Raw genomic sequence first — 14,444 nt, forward strand, 5'->3', positions numbered from 1 at the left:
AAAAAAAAACAAAAAAAAAGTTTCTCCAACTCATTCAGGAGCTGAAACGTTAAGTGTTCACAGCCTGGATCCCCACAACTCAGTATTTGTCTTCAAGGGAAAATAAGATCTCCTTCACTCCTCACAGAACGAGCAAACAGGGACACTGGGCTACGGTCCAATTTAAAAAAAAAGGAAAGTAGCGTGAACATGCTGGTTAACTTGATGCTTGTAGCCCAGTTTGAGCTCCATCTGAGCTTCTTCTGGAGATTCTGGGGTTGAACGTGTCTTAAGAAAGGAAATCTTCTTAAATGTGTTTTTTCTTAACTTCATTCTTAAGAAAAAAGTTAGGAAAAAATGTTAGTCTTGAAAAAACGTCTTAAGAATTCTTTTATTTAAGTTTTTTTTGAGAAGTACTTTTAAAAACATTCGTCCAAAGTTTTTTCTTCAGAAAGCTTTGAATTTCCCATTCCCAGCCAATTTGTCAGCTTGGTTGTCACCATGCCAACAACAGAGGCGACTGTGATTGGTCTGTGAGTTCATGTTGCTGCTGAAAGTTTGCAAAAATCAAAATATAGTGTTGCATTTTCACCGTCCGACAAATCACGATTGGTGTGAAAGTTACCGTCAGTTATATGTGTTCAAATTAATTTACTGTCGCCAAAATAAATTGCATGAATAAACCACATTTGGAGTGTAAACACCTGTAATGGAGAAACAGAAAACATTAAAATTACGTTTGTCTCAATGTCTCAAATATGAGCACCTTTAGAGTATCTACTGTTACATTTGTAGATGAAACACATCCTTTATTTACTGCTGCTTTGAATACGGTCCACTGTGTAATATGAGAGTCAATGAAACAAAACAAATCTTAATTGGTGGAACAGACAAATACAAAATCTTTAATGTTTGTTTGTGTAGAAATTCTACCCAAAAAATGTTGTGAGATTTACCAACACAGTACTTGGAGATCCTGTACATGACAAGAAAAAATTCAACAAAGAATGATTTAAAAAGGGAAAGGAGGTTATATTAACATAAACATCGCCAAACATCACTGTAATTGCAGATGATGAGAGCTTCAGAAGAGCAGATGTGACGCTGATGGAGGTCTTCATACCTTCTTAATGCTTCGTATAGTTATGCGAAGGTATTGTGGTGGGATGTACGGTAGATACTACATTAAAAAGAAAAAAAAAATCATAAATTTGATACAAAGCCTAAAATCTTAATAGAAAAATGAACATGAAGGACTAGAAAGCGGCTAAAACTAAGATACCTGTTGTACAAGCTGTTGCAAGATCTGGTTGGTTGATGTTGAATTCAGCTCCCTAAAAGTTTTGATCTTGAGCCGCATCGCTGCAACCACGGGGAAATCTGAGAGGGAGAGAACAATCGAGCAAATCAAATCTCAATTCAAATCTCAGTGCTGGTGCACGTTTGGTTCAGTGCCATTTTTTAGAATGTTACACTGACTACCCTCCCAAAAAAGCAGCTTATTCAAGTGTGTTAGTAGTGTATCTTTCAGGCTAAAATAAGTGAGCATCCTTTCAGTTTACTTTTATGTACTTATCAGAGATTTACTAAGCAAAATTATACTTAAGTATACTTGGATTATACTTATAAGTATTCAGAAAAGTTTAGGTTTATTCCACCTGTACATGTAAGTAAGTATGAGAGACTATAAAGCCACAGTGTTTGATATGGCATGGTGATAAGCAATGTTGCCTTACAGCAAGGAGGGCCTGGGTTCGATTCCCCAGTTGGGCAACCAGAGTTTGCATGTTCGTCCTGTGTCTGCATGGGTTTCCTCCCAAAGACATGCAATCAGGCCAAAGGATAGATATATTTACACCGATCAGGCATAACATTATGACCACCTCCTTGTTTCTACTCTCGTTGTCCATTTTATCAGCTCCACTTACTATATAGGAGCACTTTGTAGTTCTACAATTACAGACTGTAGTCCATCTGTTTCTCTGTATACTTTGTTACTCTGTTCTTCAGTGGTCAGGACCCCCATGGACCCTCACAGAGCAGGTACTATTTGGGTGGTGGGTCATTCTCAGCACTGCAGTAACACTGATGTGGTGGTGGTATGTTAGTGTGTGTTGTGCTGGTCTGAGTGGATCAGACACAGCAGTGCTGCTGGAGTTTTTAAACACCTCAGTGTCACTGCTGGACTGAGAATAGTCCATTAACCAAAAATATCCAGTCAACAGCGTCCTGTGGGCAGCGTCCTGTGACCACTGATGAAGGACTACAGGATGACCAACACAAACCGTGCAGCAGCAGATGAGCTATCGTCTCTGACTTTACATCTACAAGGTGAACTGACAAGGTAGGAGTGTCTAATAGAGTGGACAGTGAGTGGACACAGTGTTTAAAAACTCCAGCAGCACTGCTGTGTCTGATCCACAACACACACTAACACACCACCACCACATGAGTGTTACTGCAGTGCTGAGAACGATCCACCACCCGAATAGTACCTGCTCTGTGAGGGTCCATGGGGGTCATAAAGTTATGCTTGGTGTATATGTATAATCTTACTTGTGGTATATTTCAAAGTACACTTTTATAAACTATAAAAATTGGCCAGTTTAGTCCCAAGAAGTACTGAAATAGTACAATTACAAGTAAACTACTAGTACATTGATATTAGTATACTTACTTCATAAAGTACACTTGGGAAACATACATGAACTTAGGTTTACTTAATAAAATGAACTTTATACTTTTTTGTAAGGGTAGAGATGAGCTGTGGTTTTGTCATCGCTTTGCTGCAGAGTAGGGCTGCACGATAAATCATATTTGTACCCTTATTGCTATACGAGTTTCTACGATAAACACATTGTTAAGAGCTGCAATATCAAAACAGTTTAAATTGTCTCACCCGCCGTGCCAGAGTGACACAATTAGACTGGTCGAAACGCAGCGTTAGAACCAAGAAGTGCTTCTTTGCACTGGGCTTAAACCCTGTGAAACAGTAGTGGCTACTGTCACAACAAACTTGCAACACCATAAGGAGCTTTTTGAGAAATTAAATACATATTTATGCATTTTTAAGGCCTATAAAACGCATTAACGTCACAGACACAGGCTAAAAAGGTGGGTCCGGCACAATGCTTAGGCCTTAAATGCAAAATCGACATTATACTGATGAAGATGTGACAACTAGATAATTCACTCACATCCCTCAGAAGACACGTCGTTCACCGAGCTCTCTTTGAATTCTCTTTCAACGCACTCTTAAGTATAAGACTCATCCGCTCAGGGAAGTGGTCGAAGCACAACCCACATTACAAGATGTTCTTCTGCACACTGTTTGTAATTACATATTTCCACCAGAGAGGTCGCCAAATCCCTAAAACTTACATAGAGCAGCTTTAGAGAAGAGGTTTGTTAGATTTCTGTATATATGATAAAAAAGAGTAATTTAATCATAATTTATCGCTTCTCATATCATCATTGTGACGTCCAGCAGCTTTATCGAACACATTTAGATGCACGATGTGTATATATCATGCAGCCCTACTGCAGAGAGAGAGAGTTTTGAGCAGTCGTGAGTGTTTGATCACTTCTGTGCAAGAAATTGTGAACTACTATAAGTTCATATGCCAGTCTTGGCAACGCACCAGGTGGCAGTGTTGTGGAAAAGCCTGGGAACATGGTGGTGGATGTGGTTGATGGAGAAGCAGCTGTGGGTACCAATGAGATGCTTCCATTGCCTGTATGAGATGATAACAAACGTTAAGATGATCGAGTTGTTGTACATTCACACACACTTCGTGTTCCTCAGACATGTTAATTTAGCATGATATTTTGCTCAGCTTGTCTACGCTATTGGTACTGTAGCATCCTAGAATGTAGCATGCACGAAACAAAACACTTCAATGCTATTGGAACAGACCTCTGAAATCATTCTATATTTGGCCCATGACCATATTAGGAACTTCAGGTCTCTTTGGGGAAACATTTTTTTTGTTTGTTTTCCCTAAAAATCACTTTTCAAGTTTTATCTCGTGTAAATTTTTCCTCCCAAGTGGACCTGGATCTCCGAATTACGACGTTGTTTTGCAGTCGAAATACGACTAATGCTACATGCAAGCGCTGAAATGATGTAAAGTAAGTCTACTATTGAACTTTAACACTTATGTACCAACACCAGCTTCTCAAGCAATAAAATTACACTACCAAACCAACTTAACTCCCACATTGGACATAGATTGCTGGTATTTTGGTGGGTTCGTCAGTCTTATGATGTCGGTTAAAAGCACAGCAGTGTTAGCTTGCATGTAGCAATGTTCATATTTTGATTCCTTGATCGTGTAATTCAGAGGTTCGGCCGTAAAAAAATTCGTATGGCGAAATGGATCAACTTAGAAACATTCAAAAATTCATTTTTCCAAAAGAGAAAATCAACTTAGGGACAAAGTTCCTAATATGGGCATGAGGTCGACTACAGAATAAACTGCTATAGGTTGACCGTGATGTTTTGCCAGCGCACCAGCAGGCAGTCATCAGGAGTGTCTATGACAATGGAGCGATGTTTCAATGAGCTGATGGTTTCATTGGATGACATAATTAACAAAAGGTCAGGCTTCTGGCTAATGTGAGTTGATGTACATTCAACACTACTGATGTACATTCACTATCGATTCCTCACAGACGTAAAAACTTACTGAATTACCAGATATTTAAAGGTAAAGCAGACTTACCTTTTGCTATGGTCCACAGTTAGTTTGTGGCATAAAATCACAAAGCCAGACCACTCAAGTAGCAAACAGCAAGCCTTAAAGCTATGTGTTTGAACAGTTATGCTCAAACCAGGAAGCCTAACATGCTAATCCTCCATGGAAGAGTGCAAATTAAACACTCCTGGGCAAAATGTAATGGTGTTTACTGATGGTCGGCTGATCAGAGTCCAGATTTAAGCCCTAGAGCGGTTATTTCATCTCACATAAAACACAAACTAGCTTGGCAATGTTTTTCAGCTGTTTGAAGCCGTCAATGCTGAGTGGAAAAATACTTTCTGTAAAATGTTAAATAAAATTAATATTTAATGAAGTCAAAGGGAAAAGCTCTCCCATATTAAGTTACTTTATCTATTTGTTTAATGGTTTGTTGTTACGACCATTGAAAGCTTAACGTTTGGCCGTTGGGCTTGGCCCATTTTTTGGCCCAGGTGTGCATATGTACTGTAAATACTACTGGCAATACAGCGTTTTGTTACATATCTGCCTACGCATGCCTGGTACACATCTGTCTGGCGTTCAAATGGTTGAGTGAAGCCTCTTTTCCTATCTGCTCTCCTTAGTTTTGCCTCATCTGTAGCCCACAACCTTACTAAATATACTGCCAGAGCTCAACAGCATGTCAACCCGCATGGCTACCAGATCAGGCAAACATAAGGAAACGCGGATAGAAAGGAAGTTTCGTTCTATTTGGACACAGCCTTGGTCAGAGGTTTGCGTTTGGTTGAATGCAGCATATATTCACTTATGATGTTAGTGATGTCAATAATACTGATAAAAGTCACTAATAATAAAAGTAATGCCAGGCTTTGAAGTTTTAAAATGCCCTCGCCAACCTGGTCTCGGACGCTCTTCACACGTACGTTACAAGTGGCCACTTACAGCACGAAACTCACAGCATTGCCCTCCGCTAGGTTAGCCTCAGCGAGCTAATCAGCTGGCTATGCAAGCTTTAATGCAAAACTTTCTTTGTGTGTGTGAAGTCTAAACATAATACAGAGCCCCTAAAGGGACATGGTGTATTTTTTTTTTTTTACGTACAAATCTGGTGCGCACCAGATACTATCAAGTGAGCACCCAATACTATCAAGTGAGCACTAGACACTATGTAGTGAGCACCCAATACTATGTGGTGAGCACCAGGCACTATGTGGTGAGCATCCGATACTATCAGGTGAGCACCAGATACTATGTGTTGAGCACCTGATACTATCAGGTGAGCACCCAATACTGTGTGGTGAGCACCAGATACCATGTGGTGAGAAAAAAAAAATCACCACATATTATCAGGTGCTCACTACATAGTATGCGGTGCTCACCTGATATTATCAAGTGCTCACCACATAGTATCGGGTACGCACCTGATAGTATCTGGTGCGCACCAGATTTTTACCTAAAAGAAAATACACCACGTTCCTTTAGGGGCTCTGTAACATAGTGGACAAATAGTGAACATAACTGAAGTGGGTGGTCAGCCTCTTACTTTACAAAATCTGCTTGTTATATGAGATTAAAGGTTCAGAGTGAAAGTTCTGAGAGAGTGACACAGTGAACTGTTCACAGTGAACTGTTCTGTAAACGCACCAAGTGGTGTTGTTGTCCTTGGTGTTGTTGTCCCCGGTGTTGTCGTCGTTGGTGATGTTGTCGTTGGTGTTGTCGTCATTGGTGGTGTTGTCGTCGTTGGTGGTGTTGTCGTCGTTGGTGGTGTTGTCGTCGTTGGTGATGTTGTCGTTGGTGTTGTCGTCATTGGTGGTGTTGTCGTCATTGGTGGTGTTGTCGTCGTTGGTGATGTTGTCGTTGGTGTTGTCGTCATTGGTGGTGTTGTCGTCAATGTTGTTGTCGTTGGTGGTGTTGTCGTCCCTGGTGTTGTCGTTGTCGGTGTTGTCATCGTTGGTGTTGCTGTCGTTGGTGGTGTTGTCGTCAATGTTGTTGTCGCTGGTGGTGTTGTTGTCCCCGGTGTTGTCGTCGTCGGTGTTGTCATCGTTGGTGTTGCCGTCGTTGGTGGTGTTGTCGTCAATGTTGTTGTCGTTGGTGGTGTTGTTGTCCCCGGTGTTGTCGTCGTTGGTGGTGTTGTCGTCAATGTTGTTGTCGTTGGTGGTGTTGTCGTCCCCGGTGTTGTCGTCGTCGGTGTTGTCATCGTCGGTGTTTCCGTCGTTGGTGGTGTTGGCGTCAATGTTGTTGTCGTTGGTGGTGTTGTTGTCCCCGGTGTTGTCGTTGTTGGTGGTGTTGTCGTCAATGTTGTTGTCGTTGGTGGTGTTGTCGTCCCCGGTGTTGTTGTCGTCGGTGTTGGCGTCGTTTGTGTTGTCGTCGTTGGTGGTGTTGTCGTCAATGTTGTTGTCGTTGGTGGTGTTGTCGTTGGTGGTGTTGTCGTCAATGTTGTTGTCGTTGGTGTTGTCGTCGTTGGTGGTGTTGTCGTCAATGTTGTTGTCGTTGGTGGTGTTGTCGTTGGTGGTGTTGTCGTCCCCGGTGTCGTCGTCGTCAATGTTGTTGTCGTCGGTGTTGTTGTCGTTGGTGGTGTTGTGATTGGTGGTGTTGTTGTCTCTGGTGTTGTCATGGTCAGTGTTGTTGTCATTGGTGGCGTTGTCGTCGATGTTGTTGTCGTTGGTGGTGTTGTTGTCCCCGGTGTTGTTGTCCCCGGTGTTGTCGTCGTTGGTGGTGTTGTTGTCCCCGGTGTTGTTGTCGTTGGTGGTGTTGTCGTTGGTGGTGTTGTCGTTGGTGGTGTTGTCGTCCCCGGTGTCGTCGTCGTCAATGTTGTTGTCGTTGGTGGTGTTGTCGTTGGTGGTGTTGTCGTCGGTGGTGTTGTTGTCGTTGGTGGTGTTGTCGTTGGTGGTGTTGTCGTCGGTGGTGTTGTTGTCCCCGGTGTTGTTGTTGACGGTGTTGTCGTCAGTGTTGTTGTCGTCGGTGGTGTCGCTGTCGGCGTTGTTGTCGTCGGTGGTGTCGTCGTCGGTGTTGTTGGCGTCGGTGTTGTTGTCGTTGGTGGTGTTGTCGTTGGTGGTGTTGTCGTCGGTGGTGTTGTTGTCCCCGGTGTTGTTGCCCCCGGTGTTGTTGTTGACGGTGTTGTCGTCAGTGTTGTTGTCGTCGGTGGTGTCGCCGTCGGCGTTGTTGTCGTCGGTGGTGTCGTCGTCGGTGTTGTTGGCGTCGGTGTTGTTGTCGTTGGTGTTGTTGGCGTCGGTGTTGTCGTCGTCGGCGTTGTTGTCGTCGGTGGTGTCGTCGTCGGTGTTGTTGGCGTCGGTGTTGTTGTCGTTGGTGTTGTTGTCGTCGGTGTTGTTGTCGTCGGTGGTGTCGTCGTCGGTGGTGTCGTCGTCGGTGTTGTTGTCGTTGGTGTTGTTGTCGTTGGTGTTGTTGTCGTCGGCGTTGTTGTCGTCGGTGGTGTCGTCGTCGGTGTTGTTGGCGTCGGTGTTGTTGTCGTTGGTGTTGTTGTCGTCGGTGTTGTAGTCGTCGGTGGTGTCGTCGTCTGTGTTGTTGTCGTCGGTGTTGTTGTCTCAGATGTTGCTGTCTCCAGTGTTGACTCCATTGTTGAGATGAGGGGGCTCATTAACGTGGTGTTAATCTCAGTTGTTGTGTTGATCAGGAAGGTCTGATTGCCTATAACAGAGGCAACTGACAAACGTTAGGTAGAATTCAAAACCTTCCAATCGTCCAAACTCTGGACGATGGCTTTATTAATTACTCACAGAACTTAAACATGCTGGCCAAACGTAAAGTACACTTTATGTCTTTCTTTACGGTCCACAATTAGTTTATTTCATAATGTCCGCAACAGAATTATTGGCAGTCTTGAACAAGAAACAAACAAAAGCTGTACCAAATGAGCAAATCTGTACAAAGTAATCAGAGAAGCTACATTATGCTAACTCCCTCTCACCTCTGCAGCTTAAACACTGTCCAATGGGGAAACCAGTTAAGTCCACGAAAAACCCTCTTACATCACATAAAAAGCTAATTGGACTGTGTTTAACCCCAGCAGTGTTACTCATTACATATCAGCAATGTTGTGCTAAACACACACACACACACACACACACACACACACACACACACACACACACACATCATCTAAACCGCTTATCCCTCTGGGTCATGGTGGAGTGCTGGAGCCTATCCCAGCTGTCATTGGGCGGAAAGCCAGGATACACTCTGGATAGGTCGCCAGTCCATCGCAGGGCAGACAGACAGACACACACATTCACACACACTCACACCTAGGGGCAATTTAGCACATCCAATCAGCCTGACTGCATGTTTTTGGACTGTGGGAGGAAACCGGAGTACCCGGAGGAAACCCACACAGACACGGGGAGAACATGCAGACTCTGTTGTGCTAAACACTACTGTAAAATATGGAAACTGTTTTAAAGAAAGCAGAAAATGCTTCAAAACACCTTTTAGTAGACTTAGTTTGCCACTTTAACTTGACTATATTTATGACCATTAATATGAATGATCTTCCTTATGCATTTGGACAAAAGGACAGGAAAAAAGTATTAAATGAAAAATAAATACATTAGATTCATTTACTTTTGTTCATACGATTGTCAATAATTCTGGAGCCAGATGTACGTTCAAGATCATAATTCATTCGCCCTTATTATTACCTGAGCACAACAGCCGACTAATTAACGTTTAGGTTTCTGTCTTACTCTATTATATGAAGTCAACAGCTCGAGCTCTACAGCCTCACACTGTTTCTCCAAGGGTCACTTTTCCAGGTCAGGGATTAAGCCTCGTACTAAGATACATTTACTCTCCATTTAGACTGCTAGTCCAGGATTAGGCTTAATCGCTGCCTGGGAAAATGACGCAAAGATTTTGATACTATAGTTTTATATGAAACACTGTAGATGAACTTATGTCTTACCGTAGGACTGTCCATTAGTAAAAGCGATGGCGCCCACAAGCAGCATTAAGAGGAGCATGTCTTCAGCTAGATGTGTCCGCTTGGGCTGACTGAAGTGAAGGACTTTTCATGTGGGACTCTCCCTTAAACTGTTACACACCTTGAGCAACCAGCACTTCCTGTAAGGCAACTACTGTGTATAAAAAATGTCTGGAATCTCTGCATTAATTAGAGAAGCTCACAACTGACTGACCTGTTAACCTGTCAAAAGCCTGGACTCACATGACTGAACCATCTTAAGAGACTTAAGAGACTTATGATTAAATGCTTTTATATATACATATGTATCTATCTATCTATCTATCTATCTATATATATATATATATATATATATATATATATATATATTTTAAAAAATATATACATATATATATACACACAGTTGTATGCAAATGTGTGTGTATATATATATATATATATATATATATATATATATATGTATAAATGCAAATAAATATACATATATAAACTTGACTTGAAATGACATTTTCTGCATATTTTACTGCTGTAACTTTCGCACAGGCCACAATTTGTTTTATTTTTTCCAATACATTAAATTTAGAAAATAAACAGTATTTTTGCATGAATATGTGCAGAGGTGTGCTCTCTGCAGAGGATGTGTTCACTTACTTACACTTTAAAAAATTAACAAAACTTTGACCAGTGGGTGCCCTTTTGCACATGACTGTAAACACACACACATTATATATGGTCACTTCTACTCTAAAATGTGGAAAACAGTAAAAGGAAGGAAAACGAATCTGTGAGTAGATCATCTGAGCACTTGAAATATGTAAACAGACAAATATTTCGAATGCATTAATTTTAAAGGGGAATTCCACCGATTTAACAAAATTACAATCATTCAATGGTTTAGATGTAAACAAAATCATTCAGGGCATGCAGGGTGGAGAGGTACATGCAGAGCGTTTTAACCATTATCAGGGTGACATAAAACCTATAAGACACACAAAAGTTCACTGGTCATTTTAAATAGCAGATAAAATGGTGATATTTGTAGTGTAGACATAACAACGTCTGGTTCCTAGCACTACAATGATGAACAATCTTGATTCGATAAGTTTCTCTAGAAAGGCTCACTTCACACCAGACCACTCTGAATGACTTTGTTTACATCCAAATGCTTGAATGATTGTCATTTTGCTAAATCAGTGGACTACCCCTTTAACTATGAACTAACCCTGAGCTTTTCGTGTGCAGCAGATTAGTAATGACAATAATCTAAATGACTTGCGGGAGCTGCTGTGTTTTTCCAATGTTCACAGATATTCATGAAGGTTTTCCCAGCTGAAGATTAAAAGTTGAGGCTTTTCAGTCAGATAACGAAACCAGGAATGTCTGAAGGCATGACAGCGCAATCCATAAAAACAGACTAATTTAACTTTTTAGGCCACTTAAAACATTTTTTAAAAAAAAAAGACCAGGGCAGAAAACAAGTAGTAATGCTTATTTGCATTTATTCAAATTTTATAGTCTTTTATAAGCAAACACACCCACAATGCCCACATAAACACCCACAATGCCCACATTAAACCACTTCAGTTGTTTGCATGACACTGTATAATCAAATGTGTAGAACAGTGAATGTGGCTTATCTGTAAAATATGGAGCCCTATGGTCAGGAAACAGTTGCTATAGCCCTATGGAGGAAGAGCTGCTAGTTATGGACTCTTGAGCTGACTGCTCCTGCCGCTACTACTGCTGCTGCTGCTGCCGCTGCTGTAAGAGGCTCGAGGAGAAGTGCTGGACATCAGAGGAGACGAGACGGACAGCCCCAGTCCCAGCTCCACCATCTTTACTGTGGGAGACTGCACTGCTGAGCCTCTGGGGCTGCTGCCGGCTGATGACCCTGAGGATCTAACACAGACAAGAACAATACACAATAAACATAAAGACCATTTGACAAATTCCATTCTGCTTGTACGGCATACAGAAGACGTTTATAACAGGGTTTAAGGGAGTAAGAAAAATGCATAGATGCAGTAAGATGCATCAAGACATGTTGAGCTGGAGATTCAAATGCATCAAACAAAAAATAAAAATGTATTTTAATTTTTTTAAGTCTCTAAAAAAGTATGGATTGTTTTACACAAAAAAATAAATAAAATGTATTTTTTAATTGTTTATAGCTCACTACTGTGTTAATGAGTTTGTGTATTCAGTGCACTTTTAAGAATACTTTTGAATTTTAATTTATTCGAGACTGCATGACGCACTGAATCATTTTGTAAAGAATCGTAATTAAGATGAATTGCGTGGTACAGAGATTTCTATGTGGTAGTAACTGCTTTACAAATGTGCACCGAAAAAAAGTAGAGCTGAGTAGGTGGAGATCTCTGCTGTGGAGGAATCTGTGGAGAGCTTTACCTCAGAGAGATGGAGCTGCGTGCTGAGCTTATCTTTGAACTCTGCCGACTAGATGGGGTGGAGGCAGGAGAGGGGAGGGCTAGACTCGCCTACATCGGAAGAGATACATTGATAAAAATTGACATGCACAGTAAAACTGCTGCTTCATTCTGCAATACAGTAAATTAAAAAGAGATCAAGGATCCCACGTCTATAAAGGCACACTGAGTGCGTTTCAATGCACTTAATAATCTGATAACTGCAGGAAATCAGTTTTTTGTCAGTAATCTGATCAACGCATTTACAGGCATTTGGGTAATCAGATAATGGGGAAACTCCGGGTCTGTATGAGTCAGGCAGTATTCAGATTTCTGCTTTGCAACCAGCCAATAAACTCACAGAAGAAGACGGGACATAAACATAATGTAAAACTTCATGATGCTGCTTTTTAAACACTGCGCCACTTTCATCAAGCATGTATTTGGTTTCAGCATCACTCCAAAAGTGTTTTGCTGCCGTCTTGCGGCAGCGCTGCTTGCTCCTTTCCGGCCTGTTTTCGCACATGCTCAGACTGAGAAAACCGAAAGAAATCAGAGTAAGGGTACACATGCGATACAAGAGAATAAATACGATTATTGAGCTAAAATCCAGCTCTCTTTATTGGATTTCTTAATCGGACTTTACATGCTCATTTGAATAATCAGACAATTGCAGAAATCCGATTATGATTGGATTATTGAGTACATGTAAACAAACTTACTGTTAACAAACAGTGATACGGCGGTTACACACTGAACTTGAAAAAACAACAGGAAAATGCAAAATATTCAGACGTTTTTTTGCATTAAAACTATAGATGTGACGTCGTGTTTTTCTCCGCGAAGAGTATATATATTAATAAAATGTATATTGGCAGAATATATATCAACTAAATCAAAAAAGTTCCCTTGTTCCTCACAAAATGGGCAAAAATGTGGGATGCATTCCACTTCGGAAAAGTGAGAGGAGAATGGAGAGTCTCTCCACCTCATTCAGGAGCTGAAACTTACTACAAGTGCTTTTACTCACAGATGAACTCTCAGCTGAGTCTGAGCTGATTTTGGTGATGCAGCTCCACAAAAGATGAAGCACAAAACAAACAGGTTGAATGTCTTTAAGTGCAATTAGGGTCTAATTCTTTGCTCCCAGCAGAACAGACGCTGGGCTACTGTCCATTCTGGAGAAGTGAAAGTACCATGAAGAGCTTCATCACTTCATTCAGAAGCTGAAACGTTGAGCTCTTCCACATTTAACTCAAGATGTTTGTAGCTCAGTTTGAGCTGCTTTTAGTGTTTGTGAAAAAAGTTCTGTTTGCTGAAACACAGCTGCTCCGTCATCTTGGTTGTCGCCATGCCAACAGCAAAGGCAACCATGATTGGTCAATGAGTTCAGCAAAAATCAACAGTTGCATTTTTGCCATCTGAAAAATCACGTTTGAAGTGCAAGACACTGTCAGTTATGCACATATCTGAATGAATGTACTGTCGTCTGAATAAATCACACGAACAAATCCTGTTGGGTGTGTAAGGGCCTTTAGAGTTAAGAATAGGAGCAGGACCAGGTTTAGAGTTAGAATTAAGTTTTGGTTTGAGGTTAAGAGTAGGGTTAGAGTGAGCGTTAGCTTTGGGATTTAGAGAAAAGTTGCATTTAACTGAACAGAAATTCAGCTGGTTGGAAGTGAAAACAAGGTAAGTATCTACAAAGCTTCTACAGTGGATCCTCAAAATATCGTGTTTTCCTATTTATCATCTATACAATGCACTACCTGCATGAAGTACATCTGCAACGTGGCCTGGAGGTCAGGATGCTCCTCCATGACTTCCAAAAGCATCTTATTGACAGTTTTATTCAAGTCTTTCAGATCTTTCAGCTCAATGTCCCGCTCCTCAAAGGTCTCCTCCTTGGTCTTCTTAGCTGACCGAATTTCTTTCGTGAGTCTGGAGCACTGCAGCAGAGGAACAGTGGGAATATTTCACCAAATTCAACGTATGAATGGCTTTTCAAAGCTTATCATATACAGTACTGTGCAAAAGTCAGAGACCACCCTTTATTTATTTACTTTCCAGTCAAAATGGTCAATAACTAAGTATAATATCATATTTGTGTGTTTTTTTAGTCTTCACCTTCAAACTTTTCAGGAGACTTGCTTGGTTTTTCAATGAAATCTGCAGGGTTATTTATTTTTTCACACCTCCAAAGTTCAGTCTTAGAAGTTGGTTTGGCATTTTCTACTTCTCACCATCCAAGCAATCGCACATTTAGGATGCTGCGGTCAGTCCATTGTTCTAAGAGCACCAGCAGCTTCTTTGTTTTTTATGATGTGCCTGTTTCCCTTTCTTACACTGCAAAAAATGGTATCTTGTCAAGTGAAACGATCTTTAATCTAGTCGATATATCTAATG

The 14,444-nt window shown here is 41.1% G+C and overlaps 1 protein-coding gene across 1 annotated transcript in view; it reads right to left on the bottom strand.

Moving 5' to 3' along the window:
- Nucleotides 1–11,133: 11,133 nt before the first annotated feature.
- Nucleotides 11,134–14,444, bottom strand: part of ccdc39 (coiled-coil domain containing 39) — a 33,500-nt gene continuing 30,189 nt past the window's right edge. Inside the window, 3 exon segments of the mRNA XM_036597717.1 lie at nt 11,134–11,514; nt 12,025–12,113; nt 13,808–13,987. Coding sequence (XP_036453610.1) covers nt 11,319–11,514; nt 12,025–12,113; nt 13,808–13,987 — 465 coding nt within the window. The 3' untranslated portion in view covers nt 11,134–11,318.

The sequence above is a fragment of the Colossoma macropomum genome, unplaced genomic scaffold (genome assembly GCF_904425465.1).
Source record: "Colossoma macropomum unplaced genomic scaffold, Colossoma_macropomum, whole genome shotgun sequence".
Lineage (NCBI taxonomy): Eukaryota > Metazoa > Chordata > Actinopteri > Characiformes > Serrasalmidae > Colossoma > Colossoma macropomum.